General features: G+C 43.3%; 1 protein-coding gene across 1 annotated transcript; it reads right to left on the bottom strand.

Annotated features, from left to right (window-relative positions):
- On the bottom strand, positions 1-26,072 carry LOC102503602 (quinone oxidoreductase-like protein 2). Its single transcript, XM_032463670.1, has 10 exons — positions 25,931-26,072; positions 25,740-25,848; positions 23,573-23,669; positions 21,925-21,983; positions 21,321-21,386; positions 20,443-20,552; positions 19,485-19,566; positions 15,114-15,295; positions 12,374-12,602; positions 1-1,553 (listed from the first exon to the last, which is right to left on the bottom strand). The coding sequence occupies exons 1-10, from the start codon at positions 25,984-25,986 to the stop codon at positions 1,485-1,487; spliced, it is 1,059 nt and encodes a 352-aa protein (XP_032319561.1). The 5' UTR covers positions 25,987-26,072; the 3' UTR covers positions 1-1,484.
- Positions 26,073-26,157: the final 85 nt, after the last annotated feature.

Genomic DNA, 26,157 nt, shown 5'->3' with positions numbered 1-26,157 from the left:
TAATATATTCTTTTAGTTTTTATTTTGGTAAAAGATACATAGCATGAAATTTACCATTCTAACCATTTTTAAGCACACAGTTCAGCGGCATTAAGTACATTCACATTGTCGTACAACCATCACCACCATCCATCTCCAAAATTTTTTCATCTTCCCAAACTGAAACATTAGAGCCATCAAACAACAGCTCCCCCCCTGTCTCCTCCTCCCAGGTCACGGCAACCACAATTTTACTTTCTATGAATTTTATTCCAGGTACTTCACATAAGTGGGATTATACAATATTTGACCTTTTGTGACTGGCTTATTTCACTTAGCATAGTGTCCTCAAGGTTCATCCATGTTGTAGAATGTGTCAGAATTTCCTCCCTCTGTAAGGCTGAGTAATATTCCATTATATGTATATACCATGTTTTGTTTATCCACTCATCTGTGATGAACATGTGGGCTGTTTCCAGAGTAACTAATTCTCAATTTAATCTCACAAATTAAGACCTGCAGATCACTCATATTCAATTCAGTTCAAGGGTAACTCACTGTGCAAGGAAATAAAGGCTTGGAGACCTTAAGTAACCACCTCTCAAGTGCTGAGACTGGGATTCAAATCCACATCTTGGATTCAGAATCCTATGTTCATTCCACTAGGCATGCTGCTCCCGCTGGTGCAAGGCAGAATGTGACACATCCTAGGGGAGAAGCTTCAGGAAGGTAGAAGGGAAACAAAAGAGATGAGCACCCACCTGAGGGGAGAAGCTCATGCAGAGGTAGGTCTTGGAGGTCATGAAAGCTTGTGTTAAACAGAGATAAGGGGTAAAAGAAACTGCTTAGCAGAGCAAAGTAGGGAAGGCGGGCAATCCAAGTGTACACGGAAGGGCTGGTGGAGCTGTCCAACATACAGCTGGAAACACAGAGGGACGAAATCCTGGTCATAATGAAATCTAGCTGGAGGAGTCTGAGCTCCACCCTGCAGACGATGGTGAGCCACTGCTGGGTTCTGAGACATACACAGTCATAGCTGTGCTTTGGGAAGGTCGCCATGGCAATAATGTAGAACAAAGATGGAGGGGCGAGGGTAGTTTGAAGGTAGGAGAGTCAGTTAGAAGGTGACTGGAATTAGCAGATGTGACATAATTAGTCAGAATGGAAAAGAGGATATGGAAGTGAGAGACCTCTTAGAGGTGAGGATGACAGAACCTGGCCATTGATACATTATGAATAGGGAGACCAGACATCCTAGTTTGTCTGGGACATCTGTCTTCCTAGCATCCTTTCACTCTCAAATGGGTCCAAATTTGGACAATAAAGTATATGATCACACTAACTAGGAATAAGAAAACAGACTCAAAGGTGACTCTAAAAGATTTTGAAACTGTGTTAATGAGGAAGGTGGTAAAACCTTTAAAAACACAGAAGGGAAATCAGGGTTTTTGGAAACATTACGAGTTTGGATTTAGACACACTGAGTTTGCTGCTGAAGTGAGGAGTTATTTAAGGGACAGAAGCACCTTGCCTGTGGATTTGCGCTGTGTGACATGAAGGAAGGCATCATTGACCTAAAAAAATAAATCCAGAAAAAAATGTGGTCAGATTTGCATATATGCACATTTCAACAAACATCTGTTGCTGGCTCAGTTCTTAAAAGAGCTAAAGTATTAAGATATGTCTCCAACAAAGTGTATACAGCTAACTGTGCAATATTAACTCAATAACTGATCACCACAAACTCAAAGGAAAACAATAAGAATAACCTAACCTCAGTTCTAAACTACCATTTTAATGTTGTCAGGCAAATGAGAGCAGGTGAAAAGTCCTCAGGCCTGTCCATACTCTGCTGTAATATTTCTGTGTGTTCTAGCTTTTAAAAGAATAGAGCTACTGCCAGAAGAATCAATCATTGAATTTTTTTATCATTTTTATCTTTTTATTAAAATGGTCCTATTTTCAGTATAACTGAAACTGCAGTCTCTCTCAAATCCATTTTTAGAAGTACAAGGTTATAAAACATAAATTAAAAAGCAGTCACAGTAATCAAGACAGTGTGATATTGGTGTATGAATAAAAAAAAAAAGGTCCATGGAACAGATTAGAAGAGCCCAAAAATAGACCCACACAAATATAGTCAACTGATCTTTGACAAAGGGGCAAAGACTATTCAATGGGAAAAGGGCAGCCCTTTCCAAAAAATGGTGCTAGAACAACTGAACATCCACATGTGAGAAAAACAAAAAAAGAATCTAGACACCACCCTTATATGTTTCACAAAATTAACTCAAAATGGATCTTACACATAAATGTAAAAGGCAAAATTATAAAACTTCCAGAAGAAAATAAGAAAAAAAGTAAGGTACCTTGGGTTTGGCAATGAGTTTTTTAGATACAACACCAAAGCACAATACATGAAAGAAAAAATTGGTTAACTGGACATCATTAAAATTAAAATCTGCTCTGCAAAAGACACTTAAAAGAATGAAAAGATAAGCCACAGCCTGGGAGAAAAATATTTGCACAATGCTTCTCTGATAAAGAACTCGTGTCTAAGATATACAAAGAATTCTTAAAACTCAAAAATAAGAAAACAAACAACCCCATCTAAGAATGTGCAAAAGCTCTGAGCAGAAATTTTACTAAAGAAGATACACAGATGGCAAATAAGCATATGAAAAGATGCTCAATATCATATATTGTTAGAGAACTGCAAATTAAAACAACAGTGAGATACAACTACACACCTACTGGAGTGGCTAAAATCCAAAAAGGAACACCACCAAATGCTGATGAGGCTGTGGAGCAATGGGAACTCTCATTCACTGCTGGTGGGAACACAAAAAATGATACAACTACTTTGGAAGACAGTTTGGCAGTTTCCTATAAAACTAAACATAATCCTACCATATGATCCAGCAATCGCGTTCCTAAGTATTTACTCAAATGAGCTGAAAACTTACATCTACACAAAAACCTACACAAGAACATTTACAGAAGCTTTGTTCATATTTGCAAAAACTTGCGCACAACCACCAAGATGTCCTTCTGTAGGTGGATGGGTAAACAAGCTGTAGTACATCCAGACAATGGAACATTATTCAGTGATTAAAAAAAAAAAAAAAGAGCTATCAAGCCATGAAAAGACATGGAGGAAATTTATAAGATACAAGATCAGCTTACAAAAATTACTGCTATTTCTCTATATCAGAAATAATCAACTAGGAAATAGAACAGAAATAAAATATTGTTCTCAAAGGCAACAAAAACAATAAAGTAGTTGTAATGAACATAAGTCAGAATAATCCAGGAGACTTTAAGGGAAAAAAACTTTAAACTCTATTCAAAACCATGAACAATCTGAATAAGTAGCAATATATCCCTGTTCACAAGTGAGACAATTAAAATTGTAAAAAATATCAATATTACCCCCAAATTCACCACTAAAGTCAACACAATTCCATTCAAAACTGCAGCCAGATTCTTTGAGGAGCTAAATAAATGTATTCCAAAATTTATCTAAAAGGATAAAGATTCACAACTAGCTTAGTCACACTTGAAAAAGAAGAACACAGGGTGGAAGAGTTACTCTTCTAGATATTAAAACATACTTCAAAGCTATAAACATAAAACAGTGTGGTATTATTACAGGAACAGATACGTGAACCAAGGGAACAGAACAGAGAGCAGAGAGCAGACACTTACATGTATATCTGGGAATTTGAAATAAGACAAAGGTGGCACCACAAATCAGTAGAGGAACAATGAACTGTTAGGTCTGAGAAAACAAGCTCAGTACAAAGAGAAGAACTGAAACTGGTTACCAAATTTATACCCAATACAAAGGTGACTTCAGATAGATTTAAATCCTTAAGTGTGAAATAAAAGAACACAGTTAATAGAGAAAATCACTGTGATTCAGGGATGACAAAGGATTTGTTAAACAAGTCCCAAATAACACAAACCATAGACAAAACATTGATGTTTGACTGTATTAAATCTAGAAAAAAGTGACAGACACATGACAAATTTGGAAGGACAGACTTGTAAAGCCTCAAACGAACATCTGGAACCTTGCTACTCACAGGGTGGTTCAGGACCACAGGCTTCTGCATCATCTGGGAGCTTATTACAAATGCACGGTCTTGAGCCCCATCCCACCCTTATTAAGTCATAATCTGCATCCTAACATGGTTCACGTGCAGATTAAAATTTGAGAACCACAGGTTATACACGGAGCTTTTGCAAATTAGTAGAAAGAGACAGAAAGTCTCACAGAAAACTGCCTGAAGGGCTTAAATTGCAGTGCAATGAGCTGGAAACCTGAATGGCTAGCAAATATATAAAGAGATGCTTAAATTAATGAGAAACCGAGGAAATACAAATTAAAATAACAATAAAATGCCACTTTATGCCTATCAACTTGGCAAAAATCAGAAAGTGGACAAATGCTACATTTCAACAGGGTGGCAAATAAACAAGAATTCTCATGCACTGCTGAGAAGGGCATAAACAGGGCAAGTCATTCTGGAGAGCAGCCGGCAGTCAAATGAAGGATGCATACATCCTATGACCCCCCAACCCGAGTCCTGGGAAGATACCCCCAAAGCGACATTTGCACAAGTCCCGAGGGTTATCTATGAGACTGTTCATTGTAGCACCGATTATGGCGGCAGGCAATCAAGTCAACTTTGAGGTTTATCATTAGGGAATGGATCTGTAAACCATGGTAGATGCACACCATGGACACTATGCAGCGGTGGGAAGTAATGAACTGGATACAGGACCAGCAATGCAGTTGGATCTTAGAAAAGCAGCACTGTGTGCAAAACGTAAAAAACAGAACACGATCTACAGCACATTTATGTCACTTGAAAATAAATTAGCACACAAAATGATTCTGCGTGTCTTACAAGGAAACATAAATCCAAAGATATGTACCAAACACATGATAGAGACTGACTCAGAAAACGAGAGTAAGTAGAGACAGCCATAAACATACAGACGTAAAAGCCAGAGACGGGCCTCGTGCCAACAGCCAGGAAGATGTGCTTCGAAACGAGGATTACGATTAACCAACCCTTTCCACTTGGACTCCTTCCCCAAAAGCATAAGAAAAATAAATAAATAAAAATAAGCCAAGAAACCAATCAATCGTGGCAATCTCTCTGCAGCCTGAAATTCCTGATTTCGAGAACATCTGTCTTTCAGGCCTTTGGGCCTTACAGAGACCTTCCCAGTCTGTGCAAATTTAGATGTTCTTGGAGGAGGCAGAAGAGGGCTAAGACAGATGTTTGAAACACTCGTCTTCACCCTGTCCATCACTCAAAGTACATCTCCAGGCGACTCACAGCTGCATCACGCTCCCTGTCAGTTAGAAGATTCTTGTTCCCAGGGATCTGTCATAGCCCACAACAGAAATACTTGGGAAAACAAGCATAATTGGAGAGACTGATATTTCTTTCCACCTGGCATCCTTGAGAAATGAGGAATCTCCTGCAAATAAATGTTAACATAAAAAGAAAGTTGTCTCTGCCAATGCTAAAGCTTATTTTTAATCATTCTGCATATAGATCTTTATAAAAATGTGGCACATATTTACCTGACTTCTTTAAAAGATATTATGAGGGGCGGGGGAAGCATATCTTTCTGTCCCATGATTTGGGAATCTCAGAATTTTGAGCATACGTTATTTTGCCCTCTGTTTTTCGGATGTTCTGTTAATTCTGTGTCTAGCTGCCACTTCTGTTGTGATAGCGGCTTCTAAAAATAACCCAGCTCTATCCCTTCCTACCTGGTGGTTTCTATCTGGGTAGGGAAAACAGACAACCAGTTGTGTTAGGGGCTGGATGTTTAATACGAGTGATGAGTCTCTGAGTGAGAGACTAAGAAGTGAAGTACCAGGCTTTAGACCAGAGGGTTTTGATAGGTAATTCAGATGCCTGGGGACATTGTCCCCTCCTGTATTCTACAGGCTGTGTCACGCAGAGGGAGGCTGCTCCACACGAATCGAATGCCTACACAGATACACAGGCTGTTCCCAGAATCTTGGTTCTCTGCCCTGCAGTGGGTGAAGCCAGAATTAAATTTGTCTCCAGAGATATGCAACCTGGAATTCGGGGGCTGGGTGAGGATTTTGCTTTTGTTTTAGGTTCTGTTGGAATTCTTAATTAGCTCATCAAACCGGCATAATCAGAGTTAACTATCATTCCCTAAATATATTATGCTGACTCATCCTTCTCATTAGAAACTAGCGTTTCCCCTCTCGCAGCACTGTCCTAAGACCATCCCAACTGAAAAATAAATTCCTTAAGTCTTACTTTTTATTGACTGGCATACAGAATATACCTAGTGAATGTCTGACGAATAAAATAAACTCACGAATGAATGAATATATCGGGGGCTGAGTGGGACTGTTTTTAAAAGGTAGACATGTTTAGTTAGCGATACACTGTCACAGCTGAATTATATGCATCGGCTCACTGCTCTGATAGAAGTTAATCTGAATCCTCTTTTAAAAGTCAGTCAATGCATTTCACCAGAAAAGATACAGATGGCAAACGAGCATATGAAAAGATACTCAAGATCATTCTTCATTAGGGAAATGCAAATTAAACCCACCATCAGCTACCACTACACACCTATTGGCTAAACTTGAGGAAAACAACTGACAATACTAAGCTCTGACAGATGCAAAGCAACAATGCTCACACACTGTCAGTGGAAATGCAAAATAATACCACCACTTTGATAAGCAGCTTGGTAGTTATTAAAAGGTAACCATGTAGAAGCAAATCAGTATAAACAAAATCCTGAAATGTTCAAACACTGTACGTTGGAGCACCAGCTTCTAATCCAAAATACATCAAAAAAAGGAGAAGGAGGGGGAGGGGGAAAGAAGGAAGGAAGGAAAGAAGGAAGGAAGGAAGGAAGGAAGGAAGGAAGGAAGGAAGGAAGGAAAAGAAAAACCTATAAACCCACGTACTGTGGGCTTTGCTAGGAATGCGTTAACAGTATCCCTGTCTTCAAAATCATGGGCTGTAGAGACTGCTTCTCGTGACTGAGGCACAGAGAGTGAGCTGCTGGCTTGGCCAGCTTGCCCTTCTTGAGGGGCATCAACATCTGTTACTTCTGAACTGACGTTCTTATCTAATGACATTCTCTAGCCACCACTGGAGACTTGGGGTGTGGGTGACGGGCTAGGGAAGAACCAGCTGCTCGGTAAATAAAGCCAACTAAATATCTGTATAAATTTAACAAAAAGGTTAAACATATACTTAGTGAATGACCCAGAAATCCCAGTCAGAAGGTAAATAAAAACATAAGTCTATACAAAACTTATACATGAATGTTTATGGAAGATTTATTCATAATCACCAAAAAGACTAACTAATCAAATATCTATTAACAAGTGAAGGAAAAAACCAAGTTGTGGTACGTCCATTCAATGATATTATTCAGCAATAAAAAAGAACTAACTACTGACTTATGCAAAAACATGTGAAGCATGTTGCAAAGTTGCATTATGCAAAGCTGACTCAAAAGGCTACATACTGTATGATTCCATTAATATGACGTTCTGCAAAAAACAAAACTATAGGAACAGAGAACAGATCCGTGGCTGCCAGGGGCTGTGGGGGTAGAAGGGGACTGACGACAAGGGACACAAAGGAGCGTTTTGAAGTGATGGAAATGTTCTATATCTTGATTGTAGGGGGGGTTAGATGACTAAACATGTTTGTCAATTTACAATTTGCAGGGAATTTTACTGTATATAAATCATCCCTTAATAAACCCATCTTTTATTTTTTAACACCTCTATTGTGGTATGGTTCCTGTATAATAAACTACACATATTTCAAATGTACAATTTAATGCATTTTGATAGAAGTGTATACCAATGAAACCACTACCAATCAAGATTGCTAACATTTCCATCACTCCCCAAGAGGTACAGTTTTAGAATTCCCAACCTATCCCTTCCCATCTCCTTTACCTACTAGTAACCTTAAAAATAAATCTGACTTGTGAAAAAAAAAAAAGGTCAAGCCATGTATTACTAACCACAAAATTAAATAAATTTTCAAAATTAAGTGTCAGCCTGGGTTCCTTAGAAAATACAGCCTGATCAAAATGTATGCCCTAATGCTACATGGCAATCCCAGGGAGGTGAGGGTGAGGGGAGAGTGGGGTGATCAAGGAAGGAGGAAGAGGAACCACAAGGCATGTGTTACTGGTCCGGAACTGGCCCGAGCTGCGGGGGGACACGCAGCTGGTTGTTGTTCACACGGGTCTGCTCCAGAGAGGTCGTATGGAACCCGGGGCCCATTGAAATGGCCCATTGGGAAGAGGAAAGGCAACTGATTTATCTCTTCTCTCCATGTGCCCAGGCTTGCCCACGCAGGAGCTCCTCCCCACCTCTGGGTGGTTACCCAGACCCCACATATGGTTTCTGGGGCCACCAGACCTTCAGCAGGCCCTTTGGGTCAGACCTCTGCACCAGAGCAATGGCATCTCTTGCCCCAATGGGCAAAACAGAGGCCTCGCCTCACGTCAGCCCTATCCTGGGGGAAAGCATGAGCCTATCAACAGTGTCAGGAGATGGGCCCGAGGGCCGGGCCGGGGCTGTGTGACTGCAGGGGTGGGCAGTGGGAACCATCACTGGAGAAGTGTGACAAGAGGCCCAGGCCTGGGGCAGGTGGGGCCGGCTGATGTGGGGAGGCCCCTACACTGGGTCTACAGCAATGGACTAAAACTGATACTCCATCTAAACTGAAGGAATAGGGGTAGGGGAGAGCATAGCTTAGTGGTAGAGCACGTGCCTAGCATGCATGAGGTCCTGGGTTCAATCCCTAGTACTGCCGTTAAATAAATAAACCTAATTACCTTCCCTCAGCAAAAAAAAAAAAAATAAAAAATTTTAAAGAGCAATTTAATTTTTAAGAATATTCCATAGATACACTCAGGAAACCTCAAACAGACAATTTCTATCCATTAAATCTGTTCATGTGGTGATCTCACCCCACCTTCACATAATAAACACGTTCAGCTCCGTGAGGTTTAAGTCCTGCGTCAGGTTGGGATGTGTGTGGGCAGCTCCCTAGAGAAAACAGACTCTGGTACATCTAAATAATGTCTTCCTCTGAACAGATCTTGGGGCTAATTCACAACCCACCCGTTGTCGTGGCACGGATACCACCCTTCAGAAAACGATACCTGCTAGTTAAAATTCAAAACCTGAAGACTGCGTCTCTAATCTTGCCTCTAAAATGTCAATGTAAAAGTGTTACAGTTCAGGCACCTGCAAAAGCTCAACTCTGTATTTTATAATGACTATGTATTTTGCTTTAAACGATATACTGAGGGTTGACCATGTGCTTTTATACGTACTACGTTATTTAATCCTCATAAGCAAGTAGGAGGTAGGGCATGTTACTGCTCTCATCACAGGTGAAGAAACCAAGGCACAAAGATGTGAGTCTCTTGCGCATAGCCAGTTAAGTGGCAGCGCCAGGCTCTGAACGCCAGTGGCCTCACCCATACCCACGATCATCCACTGAAGAGATGTGTGAGTACCTGCCGGGATCTGGAGGTACAGGCAGCATGTGGGCCTCTGGGAATGACGGGCATCATACAAGTCCTCACAAGTGGATGAAGAAGAAGCAGAGAGTGCTACGGATGCTCACACCTGTTGCCTACTAAAAAGTCTATAATACAAATACGTGGTCATGTTAATACCAACTATCAACGTCAAATCTATAAGCCCACATATTCAGGAGAAGATGTAAGCTGGGAAGCACTGGCATCTCTGGTGTTATGCAGATGTTAAGTACTGCAGTCATTTTCCAAACAGATTCTGATCATTTTTTTTCCAATGTGTTAACTGATTTACGTGAAAAAATATTACCTAGGCTTTAAAGTTCAGTGAAATTAATTATAATTTCCTTTAGTCATCTTCATTTTAAAAGAACAAAATATATAAATTCTGGTACTGCTTAGGAAAATTCAAGATTCCTGTTCATTTTAACAATAAGACAGCTTGTTCACATAGCTAATTTCATGATAGATGGATAAATTCTGTGCTCTAGAAAAAGGTTTCTAAAAAGCAGCTTCTGGCTTGTTTGAGGAGAGAATATGAATGATGTAGCCATAAGGAGCCCCCATTCCGGGGTCAGAGACCAACCCGGACTGGATTCCAGGTCTGTCACTTACGACATAACATTGGGCAGATTTCTCAGCATTTACAGGTCTTGATTTCATCTGTAACCTACGATAAAAATGGCTCATACCTTAAAGAGTTGCTGTGACGATTAAGTGAGAAAATGCCTGCAAAGTGCTTAGCACAGTTCTTGACCTACTGTATGTAAGCACCTAGCGTCTGTGAGCTGCCGTCACTATTAACACTATTATCCTAAATAGCTTACACAGTGAAAGAAGCAGGAAGGGAAGGAATAGTGAATGGATGGTGTGTGAATGAGATGCTTAAAATGTGTCAGGGAGCTTGGCCTCAGGTAACAGTTGATAACAGGAAGGTCAGCAGAGTGGGCAGAGCTAGAAAATCCTACGCGCAGAGCCCTAGCTGGAAAAGAGAAGGGCAAACAGAAGCCGACAGCAAGTTAGCAGTCAGTTAACTTGAGCTTAAGATGAGAGAGAACTTCAATGTGGGTAACTGTAACAATAATCCACCTCGGGTTTTCTTTCCTGCCTGAGCGGCACCTAGAACACCTCAGTGAGGAGAAGAAACAGCTCCAACTAGCCTGCCTTTCCACTCTGGTCCTGCCCACCTGTCCTTATCCTCTGTGGACAGGTGTATGTGAGCCTCAGGTAAAGCAAACATCAGCTTATGAGTCACATGATAAAAGTCACAAGTTGGAAAGGGACCCAGAAATTCTCTGAACTGGTGGCTTTCGAGATTGCAAGCCACAAAACCGTTCTTAAAAGGGAAGTGTGAACAAAAAGGTAAAAACACGCAGCTACTCAGGCCCCAGCGGAGATGGAGTCCCAGAACCTGGGCAGCTCAAGTCTCAACCTGCCCACCCTGCATCCTGCATGCGGCTCTGAAGCACAGTCTGAAAGCCATTGATACTGTCCTACCCTTCAATTTTAGAGACGTGGAAACTGAAGGTCAGAAAGGTGAGGGGCAAAGCCGCAACAAGACAGGGGCAAAGCTAGAAACACAATCCAACCAGTTTTCTGATCGTCAGTCAGGTTCTCTTTTTACCACTGAATATTACCTTCTTGACCAACATGCCACAAAGATGAGGAAGAAAGCAAACTGTGTTTGAGAAGAATGTGCATCAAAAAACATAAAACTGTATGTATGTTCATGTGTAACTGAAAAATTGTGCTCTACACTGGAATTTGACACAACATTGTAAAATGACTATAACGCAACAAAAAAAAAAAACGTTTTAAAAAAAAAACATAAAACTGGAAGGCTGAGGGAGGGAGGGTATGGCTCAAGTGGTAGAGCACAGGCTTAGCATGCACAAGGTCCTGGGTTCAATCCCCAGGGCCCCCTCTAAAAATAAACAAGTCAACTAATTACCTATCCTCCCCTGAAAAAAATAAAATAAATTTTTTTTAAAAACTGGAAGGCTGGAGAGCAACGAGGCTGGCAGTGACAGCTTGGGCTCCACTAATCTGCATATGAACAAAACATCACCTTCATCAGTGGCTGACTAGAGTTACCAAAATGGTTTTTTGAACATTAAAAGAAATTAAGCCAAAAAAAAAACCTTCACAGTGAATGCCTAACAGATTCACATTTACAACTATATTGCATATGCATGCACACAATTACACTTTGGAGGAAGTTTAAGCCACGTTAATGGGGCTGTGAGGGAATGAAAAAAGGGAGTGAAGAGCCAACAAAATTAACTACAGTGACTAATGGATGAATTACAGTCATACAATGCTGGGCATGATTTGGTGTTTTGTTCACAAAACTCCAGCTTAGATCATCCGGTTATACTTTTAAGAGTCTACATTCTACAAAGGTCAAGTTAAGTGCTTCCTTTTTGGACTTGTACGTTGTGGAGTTCAGAGTTCATATCAACACGGGTAAATTATTTTCTAAAGTACTATCATATCCCTCTGTTTAAAGCACCAGTGATGTAGACAGATCCCCTCAAAACCCAGATCCTTCACAGTCTTTACAGACTCAGTTTCTCACTGGCTTGCAATACCTGAGTCCACAGCCATACAACCCAAAAGACAGGGAGAAGTCCCATGACCCTGCAGCCTGTGAAACCCCATTATTTTGCATTGTATTTTTACCCTTTAACTCCATAAACAGAGGAGTTATAATATCTAGAAAGAAATTGTCCAGGAGTTTGACACAGATTATTTCCTGGCTTTATCTACATGATATCCCTTAAGAGCGTCTCACCTCCTCCAGCTTAAAAACAGCTCCGATGTGTGGCTGGATGCGCCCTTGCTGGCAGTACTGAATTGCAGAGGACAGGCCCCTGGAGAACAGGGGAAAGTTCTGGTCCCGGTATCGGCCCAAGTACAGCCCCATAGCAGAGACATTCTTCAGAAGCAGAAGATTGGCTGGCACAGAAGCAATGGTTCCTCCGGCAAAACCTACCACCACAATCCTGCCCTCCCATGCCAGGCTGCGGACAAAAAGGAGAAAGAAAAACAATTATAAAAAGTAATGATCATTCACACCCATTAGGATGGATACTATTTTTAAAAAGAAAAAAAAAAAACAGAAAATAAGTGTGGGCAAGGATTTAGAGAAATTGGAACCCTCATGGACTATTGGTTGGATTATAAAATGGTGCAACTGCTATAGAAACCAGTATGGAGGTTCCTCAAAAACTTAAAAATAGAACTACCATATGATACAGCAATGTCGCGTCTATAACCAAAAGAACTGATAGCAGGGTCTTGAAGAGATATTTGCTCACCCATGTTTACAGAAACACTATCTACAACAGTCAAGAAACAATCTAAATGTCCATCAACTGATGGATGGAGAAACAAAAAGGAAATCCTGTCCCATAAGAAGACATGGATGAACCTTGAGAACATTATGCTAAGTGAAATAAGCCACTTACAAAAAGACAGATAATATATTATTCTACCTACATGAGGTATCTAAAGTAGTCAAATTCATAGAAACAGAGAGAACAGCGGAGGGGAGTGTATAGCTCAGTGGTAGAGTGTGTGCTTAGCATGCATGAGTTTCTGGGTTCAATCCCCAGTATCTCCGTTAAAATAAATAAGTAAATAAATAAATTTAATTACCTTCCTCCCAAAAACAAAAAAAAATTAATCAATAAAAATAAAATCTAAAAAGTAGAATGGTGGTTACCAAGGGCTAGGGAGAAGGGGGAAAAGAAGTGTTGCTGCTTAATGAGTATAGAATTTCAGATTTGCAAGATGGAAAAGTTATGGAGATCTGTTTCACAACAATGTAAGTATATTTAACACTACCAACTGTACACTCTAAAATGATCAACATAGAAAATCTTTCGTTATGTATTTTTACCACAATAAAAAGCGCAGAATGGGGAAAAAAAGCAATGTACATTAATTCAAAGAGACAGAAAGAGACAGAAAGTAGAACAGAGGTTACCAGGGGGTGGAGGGGACAGTTTAATGCATACAGAGTTTTTGTTGGGAATGGTTACACAACATTGCGAGCATGTTTAATTGTACACTGAAAAATGGTTAAAATTTTAAATATTAGGTTACATATATTTCACCGTATTTTTTAACAAAAAAAGCAACATGCATTAAACCTCCAGGTGTGAATTCCTCTTGATGGTACAAACTGGCTGGGGTGAACCATTCTGCACCAGTTTGGACTCCTCAGTAGGAAAATAAAACTAAGCTATAAAGAAGACAGTAGGGGCCAGAAGAACTAGACCGTTTTGTAAGGGGACCCATTTTAGAATTAAGGCTTTCTATTTAACTACTCAACTACTTTGCGAAAAGGAATCGGGTATAAGCAGATGTCATTCCATATGCTGAACTTCAAGACAACTCAGTTTGAAGGTTTTGAACTTAGGAAGCAGGAATAATTAGTCAGGCAGCTTTAATGAAGCATCATTTGCTTTGCATAAAGACTTACCTTAGGGCTCATACTTTTCGAGAGAATTTTGAATAATCTACAAAAATTCACACAAGTATCCTGCGCCCCATTACAAGAAGTACCATACAGCACACGCGAAGCGATGAATTATAAAAGCAAATTTTGTTAGCATCTTTTATGTACGTGTATGTTTATTTTGTGTTTGCTTCTGCCTTTTCTTCAGAGGGGAAATGAAAGGCTGCTGCCCAAACACTGTCATCCAGGCAAGACAAGGGTGTGCACTCGCAGCTCTCTGTCCCAGCTCTGCATTTACGCAATGCACTTCTTCCTTTGCATCCTCTCTAAGCACGGTGGCAGGCACAGTGCGGTGATGTTCAGGGGCTACAGAACCGACTGGATCCCTTCTGTGGGCAAGTTGCTCTCTCTGCTTCTGTTTCTCCTAATTTAAACTGAGATAAACCACAAAACTGGGCTTCCCAGGATGACACAAGAAATGAAGCTAATATTATCAGAGCACTCCAGAGTCCCTGTTTGAAAACAGAATGAGAATTGGTGTGGATACAACAGTCGCGTTAAGTCTCAAGTGACTTTTTTTTAATTAAACAAATCAAGGAGACACTTACACTGGTGGCTACTTCAGAAACCAGTAAGATCAGAAGAGTCTGTACCTTGGTGCCCAGTGAACAGGGGGACTGCCACGCCCGTAATTCTAACATGTGGACAACGATCTCAAGAATTACCCACATCCTATATATTAAGTAGTTAGTGGGTGCCGGCATGGCTGAATTTAACGCATGTATAATTTCTAAAGCATTTGGTATTGCCAACTGGAGAGTCTGCAGTCACTTTCTGGATATTTTCCAGTTGGATATTTTGTGTTCGCTATATTTAAGCATTTCCTGATTTCCCCTCTGCTTCTATTCCTTTTCACCCACCCACTCAGCTGTTCTCGATGATGCCGGTGCCTACAGGAAAAGTGAGCAGCAAAGATGAAAGAGAAGCGAGGCCAGAAGGAAGACAGAGGTCTGGAGAGGTTTCAGCAGAGCCCCAAGTCTAGCCCACTGGGAAAGACCCCTGTGCGTACCTGCGGAGAGCTTCCAGGAAGAGATCTCCTCCCACAGTGTCGATGACCACGTCCACCCCGCCACTGCCCACCAGCTTCCTCACCGCCTCCTTCAGGCTGCCCTGACTGTAGTTCACGCTGGAGTGGGCACCCCGCTGCATCGCCAGCTGGCACTTCTCATCACTGCCCGCAGCAGCTATTACCTGCGCAAAGAACACAATGCTTCTGATGGTCCAGAATAGGTACCAAGAGGGGCTTACCCCACCCACCCAGCCTCCAATCAAAAGGCACTAATCAAGGAAGCCAATTCCCTGTCCCAGTATCAGCCTCAACCCAACACATCAGGTCCGTCACACAGCACCATCACACTGGCCCCTCCGTGCCCCACTGGCAATGGGACTGACATCTCCAGGAATCCTGGAACTCCAACGGGTCTACGTAGGAGATGGTTCAGGAGACACAAAGTCCTCTCCAAATGCAAATTAAAACCCCTATTTATTGAGTACATACTATGAGTCAAGTGGTAAGGACACAAGCTAAATAGCAAGCTTAGAGTCAAGAAAGCAAGACCCAGCGGTATAGCAGGGGGAGCTCAGAGGGGTCCAGGAGCACGAGAGGTATCCACCTGCGATCTATTAGATCAGGAAAGGCTTCTCAGAGGGCAAAACATGACTCAGTGGAAAGACCTTGAAGTCGGACAGACCTGAATTCAAATCCTGGCTCTGCTATTAACTGCTGTGGTACCCAAGGCAAATTACTCAGTAAGAACCAACACTTGGCACTTACTATGTGCCAGACACTATTCTAAATGCTTTACATACATTAATAACTCACTTAATCTTTTTTTTTTTTTTTGGCTTATAAATATCAAACATTTATTTCTCACAGTTCTGGAAAGTTCCAGATCAAGGCACTGGCAGATTTGGTGTCCTGCTTCTTCGAAGGCTAAGCCCTCACATGCCAGAAGGTGCAAATAGTTCCCTGGGGGTCTCTTTTATAAGGGCAATAATTGCATTAATGAGGGCTTTGCCCTCGTGAACTAATCACCGCCCAAAGGCCTCCACCTCCAGATACCATCACCCTGGGGGTTAGGATTTAACAAATTTGAGGAGGACACAAACATTCAGTCTATAGCGTGGTGTAACTTTAAGGACCCAGGGATTTGTCCTTTCCCTTACCCATATCTTCTTGTTCTTTTTTTTTTTAAATCAAAGTATAGTTACTGTACAACATTATATAAGTTACAGGTGCACAATATAGTGATTCATGGCTTTTAAGGGTTATACTCCATTTGTAGTTATTATAAAGTATTAGCTGTATTCCCTATGTTGTAATAACTCAATCTTAATAACCCAATAATATACGCACTATTATTATCTCCAATTTCGAGATGAAGAAACTGGGGCAAAAGAAATCAAGTATCTTGCCCAAGATCACACAGCTAATAGGAGGTAGAACTGGGATCCAAACCCAGGTAATCTGTCTCTAGAATTCTTGCTTTGAACCTCTATACTTCCAGCCAACTTCTCTTAAGCTTCAGTTACCTCATCCTTAAAAGAAGATGTATTTTTTAAATTAAATGGAATATTGTATATAAAGCACTGGGAAAACAAAGTGTTACACACACTGTTAAACATATGTAACCCTTTATTCTATTTAAACCACAGCACATCATGGGATGGTATACTTACTCCCCTCCTGTAGAGGGATACAGATCCAGAGAGGTTAAGTACTTAACCCAGGAGCATACAGGTAGGAGGTGGAAGAAAAGTTTCAAATCCAGTGCTGCCTGATTCCAAAGCCCATGTTTTTCCACTCCATCACCCTGGGACAGAGCCATGTCTGAGGCCTGCCAAAGATGGCAGAGATGGCTGTGGGCCACACTGTGAAGTGGCCTGAGGGCTGCAAGTCTCCAGAAAAGCTTCAAACACTCAACAATTTGCCTGGAGATGCCCACCAGCCCAAGCACTTTGGCCCCAAGGTGACGTTCAGAACTTGCAGTCAAAAACCCAAGAACATCCGTGTCCCCAAAAGAATCTAAGCTCACTCATAACTATTTGCAACTACCATCAAACACTCCCCAGGGCAGCCCCCACACAGCTGCATTTCGCTGAGGGCTGTCAGCACACAGTGCCTCCGAGGACACGCCAGACTAGGTCAGGTACCAGCCTCCAACCCAGGCTTCCCTGGGTCCCGGTCAGGCCTGCTGTGAACCATTTTCTCTCTTGACGCCTCACTTTCTTTGTCTGTGAAACAGGGGTAATAAACACTTCCATTACCCATCTCCCGGGTAATGTGAGGGCCAAGGGTGAGGTGATTGCTGCAGAGGCACTCTACAAGCAGGATGAGATGCTGTGAATGGGACGTGTTCTCAAAATGACCTGTTCCAAGTAGGTGGCGTGATGACATTATTATTTTTTTTCCCTGTTTGCTTTTGCTTAAAACCATTACTGCTGCTAAAGAAAATACAGCTTGGATTAATTTTATTATCTGAATTGAAGTGAATTTTTCTCTCTGCCTAACTTCCCATGGCTATTTAAAACAAATGGTACGATTTTACCTTCCCAGAAATGTTAAATAGTCAATGGTTCTACACAATGACTAATTTTGGTCTCCCCTGCTAAGAGAGGTGCTAAAAGCCCTTACTTTTGAGTTGAAATACATTAATATTTCACAAGGAGCCTCTTGCTTTCAGAACTCACAGGCCCTTCCCCAAAGAAAGTCAATGTGAGGAAGGAGCGATGCCACCTGAGGCAATTCCAGATCAGCCCAACTCTCACCAAACCTGCGCAGTGTCTCTGCGCCTCTGGATATCCCAACTGGGACTCCACAGGAGCCTCACACTCACCACGTCCAAAGCTGAACTCACCGTCTCCTCCTGGGTTCCCAGTCCCAACAAATGGCCAGTCCCCCAGTGAGCCTGGTCGGTGCCTTCCCCTCAATGTCTAATAATAACAGGGACCATTTTTAAAGGATCCTCCAGCACACGCCACACCCTCCAGCAAGCACCGGATTCCCACAACCGCCCTATGAGAAGAGCATTGTTGTACAAACGAGGAAACTGAAACTATTAAGCTAGAGACAGAGCTGGAATCTGAACGTAGGTAAGGCTAACTCCAACGTCCTTGTTCCTTCAGCTTCTCTTAGGATGCTATCCGGTCACCAAATTCTCTATTTTCTTCTACTTTGTCTCTCTCCACTCATCGCCTGCAGGGCCTGGGCTTAAGTGTCATCACCTCTGGCTTGGGTTGCTCCAAGAGTCTGCCCTACTGCGTCCAGATTGCCCTGGACCTTGCCCCATCCCTCATGCCCACTGCCACCAGCGGGAACTCTGCAAAACGCAAAGATGATCATGTCACTTCTCTACTTAAAACCCTCAGTAGCTCCTGATAGCTTCCGAGAAATGTTCAAATTCTGCAGTCCCTCATGATCTTGTCTCTGCCCACCGCTCTGGAGTCACCCTCTACCACTCCCACCCCTCAACCCCGTGCCGTTGCTCCAGAGATGCTATTTGTAATTCCCTGAATGCATCAGGTTGGTACCCAGGTCTCTGTCTTCTAATATGTCCACCCATCACTGAATCACCCTTCCTGTCCCTTCTTCCTCTATACAGCTGTGACCAGTCCTGCAAAGTCAGCTTAAATGTCTACCTTCTCTAAGAAATCCTCCTTCTCTGATGCCCACAGGCTAAGAGAGATGCCCCTATAAAGGGCTGGATTCTTCTTTTATGTATTCATTCACTCATTCAGGAAATACTTATTGAGTGCTTACTATGGTCGAGGTACCATGCTAGGTGCTAGGACTATAATAATGAACCGACCAGACACTATTCCTGCCTTCATGGGGGTTAAAGTCCAGGGTGAAGCACACAAGTAAAGGACTAACTACACACTATGAAAGAGAAGTACAGGATGCTCTGAGACCACATACAAACAGTCGGGGGCAGAGGGAACATCTCCTGAAGGACAAAGAATATTTCCCTGAAAAGGCAAACATCTGACTTTGAATTTGAACTGCAGGGAAGAGAGCTGAGAGGGGAGGGAGAGGGAATAGGGTCTGCAGAAGCTGAGAAGTGAGTGGAACCTCACTAAGTTCCTGGGAACCAGAAGGACCAGTGGTTTACTCCTAAGCCCCCTCGCTGGGCTGCAAGCAGAGAGATGGCAAGCCCCTGGCCCAGGTTCCTTTATATCCCCAGTGCCTTGCACGTGATTTTTAACAAATAAATGAATATATACGCTGTGATTTTTAATAAATACTGTGATTTTTTTTCGTGCAAAAGCATCTTTCTATTTTTTTAACACCTTTATTGCAGTTTGGCTCCTGTACATTAAATGACACATATGTCAGATTGGACTGTGATATTTTTAAATGGAGAATCGAACACGCAAATACCTTGGCCTGAAGAATGTTTGTTGCCACGTCTATCACGGCAAGGCCTGTGGCTCCAGCTGCTGCCGTCACTAAGACGGTTTCTCTGTGCCCAAGAAAGAGGAGTGTTACCCAAGAAACCAAAAATCATCCAGCAATGTGATTCCACGAACAATTTTAAAGCAAAAAGAGAACTCTCAGGCCACTGCATTCAACCCCTCGTGTACATGGACACGTATACATCCACCCTCCGGCCTCCTGGGCTGGATTATGTATGTGGTGGCTAAATCAGTGCTGGTTTGGTCCAGTCTTGAAGTCTTCCCAGGTAAAAGATCCCTTGATCCCTCTGCGTAACCTCTTACTCATGCCAGTGGCAGCCTTCTTTGGGGCTACCCCTCCAATTTTTACTTTGCGAGTTCTGTCTAAAAATTGTTTTCACTAAACACAGGCAAATTTTAGAAGGTGATGATCATGTAGCAGCCACAGCTCAACTACACCCATCGCTCTGGAGCAATCCCGAGGCTCTATGAGAAGAGCAAGAAGCTGTACGCTACGCTCCAGGGAAAAGCGGGAAATTCAGCACCTGAGTTTGAAATACCACAGGTAGGCACACCCGACCAAACCTCACAGGAGCAAACACCACAGGCCTCCATCAAAGCCGGACTGAAGTGAGTTTACATAAACCGACCCTCTAAGAGTTAGGGCTTTCTAGGAGGTGATCTCCAGAGGGGCCTGATTTGAGAGAGAGATTTCTTCAAATTCATATTGGCCAATTCACAGTCTACCATCCCTCTCAGACAAAAGGATATCCCCTCTGTCACCAGACTCCAGTCTTGGGTCACTATCTTCCTTTGGCCTTTCCTCAGACAGCCTGAACACAAGGTGAAGGTCAGGGGAGGGGAGTCGAGGGGCAAGGACTGGTGGGCATTTCTGGTATCAGAGAAGGTACCAGCCAGCCCTCTGTTGTCTGCACAGTCCTCACCCAGGCTGGGTCCGGGCCCGATGCTCCAAGGCCAGGATAGCAGTGCTGTAAGATACAGGCAGGGCCGCCGCTTCTCGGAGGGGGACACCTTCTGGAATCTGCCACAGTGCCTATAAAAGACATAACAGTGACTTACGCATTAAGCACCTGTACCTGTTCATTAAGGCTGCTCAGTACCTATGATGATTTGATTTGCAAAGGGCAACACATGTCAGGAACCAAGCCCAGTGGAAGTCAAGGCCAAGCAAGCTGTGGCCAAGTTCAAGACCTGGGGGCAACCATCTTCAAAAATCCTAAGGCTGGTATCTGGATTAGGAAGGAACCAACTTATGGAGGATGTAACACAGGCCACTGTACTACAATGAGTGAACTGAATGGGACAAAAATTTTACCTCAGATAAAGCTGTTGGGGGAAAGAGTATACTGTTCACCACCAGGGGGCAATACTCACACCTCGCACAACCACATGCCCCCACCGCCCTGGCTGGCTCCCTTTCCAGGGCTCCCTCTTTCACAAGCTTGGTGTGGGGGAGAAACCCATTACACCCAGCTCAAAGCTCCCAAACCAGTTTTTCTACCAAAACTACCAAACTGTGGTCCAGTGGGACAGCCAGCCAGTTGCTCTGGGATTCGGAAAACAAAATGCCTTGCTTCATGAAACCACTCTACACAAACAAAGCTTTGTGCAAGGGCTGTCTGACGGACAGAAAAAAAGGGATTGAGCATTTGAAAGAAAGAAGTGCTTGGCTGAGAAACAAGATATAACCAAAAGAATACAAAGAGAGGGAAAGAAGAAGGAATGAGGGACAGATGGAAATTAAAGAAAAGAAAGAAGAAAAAAAAATCTCCAAGCATTAATATTAAAGAGATAGGGCTACCTTGTGGTCAACGACGCATTCTTCAGCCATACCATTAAAGCCACTCATGCCAATAACTCGATCTCCCTGAAGGGAAAACACCAGCAATGTTCAAATGAATGGCCTTGCCACTTACCCTTCCCAAATTAATCCAAAAAAGAAAGAAAATCCTCCTTTCTGACCTAGTAAGACACAGGTTTCCCTTAATTATCTATTCCGTGTTAATGTTTAATTTCAGTCATTTTCTCAATACCCCCACCAGGCTGCCAAGCCAATTTGAGCACATTTTGGACCAGGATAGGATGGGGTAAGGAAAAGGCTGATAAGAATTAGAATATTGATGTTAATTTCTTTCACAAGAAGCTGAAACTTGAGAATTCTCTATCTTCTCAGTCACTAAAAACCCAGGTGCTGCCTTTTATTAGTAATAAAACGTTTGACGAAGCCAGGAACTTCCACGGGCTACTTTCCCCCGATTCAGAATTAGTTTCTGCCCGCTCCACCTTGATTTCCCTTTGATTCTGCTGGCAAAGGCCAGGAGAAGCAAGAACTCGGGCTACAAATGAGGTTAGCACATTTCTCATAGCTGGCCATACATCAATTCCCTAGATTTCAACTAATTTACCTCTTTCACCGCGCTGACATCCGTTCCTGTCTCCAATACCGTCCCAGCAAACTCCATTCCTACAACGAATTGTTTAAAAACTAGGTTATCTGTAAAGCCCAGCACCAGGGAGATGAGAAGACCCTGATCAACAGACCATCCTATGAGTTTTCTGGAGCTGAGAGGGTCTGTGTTCCTCCCACCCAGGGGAGGGATGGAAGAGTGTTGTCCCCCAAGGCACAGGAAAGTGATCTAAGACTTCACAGTCACAATCTGTAAAGCTATGGCAGGCTCATTCTTACTGTGACGCAAATGAAAATTCCAAGAGCTGGCAAAAGCATAGAGAATCACAGATATACAAGTGCTTCTGACCTTGACCACTGGGGCCTTGGGCTCCTACCACACCTCAATGACAGCATTCATTGTGTTGTATTTATTTGTTTCCATGTCTCCTCTTCTGAGGCCCTCAAGGACATGAACTACATTTATTCACATGGCACTTGGCTCAGTTGGATGAACTGGTACTGTTTGCCCTTTCCTCTTCCACTTCCAAAATTTCTTAATTTAATGATCATATATTTCCCACTTGAGATGCCGGAAGAGTAAGTCCGTTGAGTATGACACCACCTTCCCCCCCATCCAGCATTACAGCAAATACAAACTGAGGGAAATGGCTCCCAGTGCTGAGACATAACCAAATATCCCTAAGGCCAAAACACAGCAACTGTTCTGCAACCACTGTGCCCTAAACAGTGTATATCTGTATAAAATATACACGTACTATATACATGTTAAACTATACTTCTCTTTTAATAAATGTCAACAACAAAAATCAGTCATTGGTCCACAGATTCAGGAACTAAATGTAATCAGATTGGGAATAATGCAAATCAGATAAGAAATGTATAAACTCTTTCTTCTTTCTGATCCTTTCGTATCAGGTTTCTTGGGGCATGTATTCATGAGACTGAGAGTTTTAGCTGCAGCAAGATGTTTATGATCCTTCAGTGAAAAAACAAAATTGAGGCACTGTCAACGAATGAAAGGGAATGACCTGGGCCAGTGATGATTCTGATCAGAATTCTGGTGAACATAATGATATACAAAATTTTATCTGTTCATTTGTTCATTTTTAAAGTATTTATTGAGGGATGGGTGAAATAGGTGAAGGGGATTAAGAGGTACAAAACTCCAGTCATAAAATAAATAAGCCACAGGGATGTAATACACAGCATAAGGAATATGGTCAATAATATTGTGATAATTTCGTATGGGAACACATGGTTACTGGCCTTATTGTGGTGCTCATCTCATAATGGATGCAAATGTCAAATCACTATGTAGTACACCTGAAACTAACATAACACTGTTCATCAACTACATTTCAATCAATCAATCAAGTACTTATTAAACATCTACTATGAGCCAGATACAATAGTGCTAACGGGGGGCAGGTAGGGGAATAAGGCTGAGCAAGGCAGTCAGAGAACCTTCGCTCTCAGCACTTGCAACTTAGTGATTCTAATTAGCAGTGAGGTTGACGTAGCTGAGACACCACAGGCAGCGGGCAAACACCACTATCACAGCGCCTGAGATGAAGCACATGGTTCTGAAAACTCTCTAGACCCTCTTTTCCTGAAGCAGTCCCTCGGCCGCCCTTCATACTCACCAGGTGTGAAGGGAAGTTGGGGCCTTTCCTGATATTGACCATGACAGACCAAAATATCCGCAAAGTTAACTCCACAGAAATGGACATCAACTCTGACCTGCAAAGGAAACAGAGCAACAAGGCAGAGCAGTACACATTTGTGGAGACAAAGTTCATTCAATTATATCAAAATATTTGCTGAACGCCTACTATATACCAGGTACTGAACTAACTACCAGTGCACAGTCTTGAAGCAAAATGGACAAGGTTCCTGCTCTCATGAAGCTAAGAATATAGTAGAGAAGACAGGCATTAACCAAATTAATTATGAAGATTTATGTGCTAAACTACAATTCCTACACAAAATGTTAAAGATACAAATGTACAGTGCTATATAAGCACATAATGGGGTGGGGGGGATTTGACCCGTTTGGGGAAGTCAGGAGAAATTCCTGAGAAAGTAACACTTGAACTAAGAAGAGCTAAGAGTTAATTATTCAAAATTGGGGGTAGTGGGGAGGAAAGCCTGGCACAGACAAAAGCAATGGCAATGTGCAAAGGCCCCGTGGTGGGGACAAAAGAAAAACCAGTGTGCTTTGAGGACAAGGAGGAGAAAAAGATGGGTTAGAGAGAGCAAGACCCACACCATCGAAGGTTTTGTAAGCTTTATTATGGATCTTAGTGTTCATAGCAGGAATACTGGAAGCCATTAAGAGATTTTAAGCAGAGGGTAACATGATCAACTGTTTGGAGAATCAGGAATCCTACAAGCTAGTCCTAGAGTCCCCAGTTTCTGGGTTTCATAACAAAACTAGATCGGAGGCAGGCCTGCAGGAGTTTCTCTAAGTTTTATTAGGCAGTAGTTCTCAAAGTGTGGTCCCCAGAACACCAGCTTCAGTGTCACCTGGCAACTTGTTAGAAGTTCAAATTCTCAACCCCCAACCTACTGAATCAGAAACTCTGGGGATGCAGCTTGTTTGAACAAGCCCTAGGTGACTGTGATGCAGCCTGACGTCAGAGAACTCCTGTCAAAGACCAACACAACTCAACAGGGCTTGGAATCACAGGAGGATATGAAGGCTGAGACAGAATTGGTGAGAGCTGTTTGTTGTTTGTTTGTTTGCATTTCCAATTTAGTACAGAGGTGGCCATATTGGTGAGAAGACATTTTATGGGCAAAACACATTCATTCAACAATGTTTTAAGCATCCGCCACAGGCCAGGCACCATTCCAGACTATGGGGATTTTACGGTGGGTCAACGCACGTAGGCCCAGCTCTCATGAGCTAATTCTTGACAAAGCAGCGTCCGGACAAATAACAGAACAAACGATCCCAGCCCTCAAGCCTACGCACATGGTGTGCATGACACAGCTGTTGATGTGTGCAGCCCATATAAATTCTCAAGCCACTCCACCGTGATTTAGGGTGAACGTCTTTCAGCATGTGAATCCCAGGAAGTAGATGCTCACCCAAATAATCCATTGAGCCACAGGGTCTGTGTTGGTGACACTTCAGGGCTGCAGCCACATTCCTCCCCCTCACCAGTGGTCCGCAACCCTGAGCCTCACTGCCTGCTTCACTTTGTCAGAGGTTCTCATTATCCACGCCAGATGACAGTGTTACTGGGGGATCAACAGGCAAACCCAAAGTGACTCCCACATTTCCCACCACTCCAACTGTGGGGAAATGCCCACAACCCTAAACTAGCCCCACCCACCCCAAATCACTGCAGTACACCAGAGGAGGGCACGTTATCATGGAAATTAAGGGCGTTCGAGGGCTGGCTGGGGGGAGGAGGTGGGGGTGGATAATTAGATGTTCACACTGAAAAGAGGAAGCAAAGGATGGGGTCCATTTATCTGTGTTAAATCAATAACGTGCAGGTGGTTATGCAAAGCAGTGTGCAAATCAAACTGTCAGTTTCTAAGGCAACAGCTCTAAGGTCTTCAGAAAAATGCCTACATGTGTTTTGAGGAACAATCTTCGTTTAGAACTCTGGTCTTTTTGTGACCCAGGAAACGTCCCTTCTAGAAGCCCAGCCAGAAGTTGGGCTCCAGTCTCGCGGGCGCCCCCTAGCCGAGCACTTGGGAACTCGACCCGGGACGGAGCCGGCGGGTTGTGGCTGGTGGCCGCGGGGACAGTGAAAGGGACGTCCAGGGGTCCCGGGGCCAGGCCAGTCACCCTACCTCGTGCGGCCGGACAGGGCGGGGGTCGACCTCCTCAATGGCCAGGGGCTGCTTCAACTCGGCGCACAGCGCGGCGCGGTAGTGCCGGCCGCAGCCCTGCCCAGCCCTCCTGCAACGCGGAACAAGGGCCGGGTTACTGGGGGCGAACCGGGGGTCGCCTCTGGGGGCCCGGGGGTGAGTCAGGGTCGCACCTGCAGAGCCACGCCCGAGACCAGCACCGTCCCCACACCGCCGCCGCCGCCGCCATAGCCCCACTCAAGGGTCGCCAGAGGGGGCACTCCGAGCACTGCAGGAAGAGCCGGCCGCCGGCCCCGCCCCGGCCCGCCCCGGCCCGCCCCGGCCCGCCCCGGCCCGCCCCGGCCCGCCCCGGCCCGGGACAGCGGAAGGGCGCCCGGCCACGCGGCCCTCGGACGCCACC

Source organism: Camelus ferus, chromosome 21 (assembly GCF_009834535.1).
Source record: "Camelus ferus isolate YT-003-E chromosome 21, BCGSAC_Cfer_1.0, whole genome shotgun sequence".
Taxonomy (NCBI): domain Eukaryota; kingdom Metazoa; phylum Chordata; class Mammalia; order Artiodactyla; family Camelidae; genus Camelus; species Camelus ferus.
The sequence above is the reverse complement of the archived record's forward strand: the minus strand, read 5'-3'. Positions and strand labels throughout refer to the sequence as shown.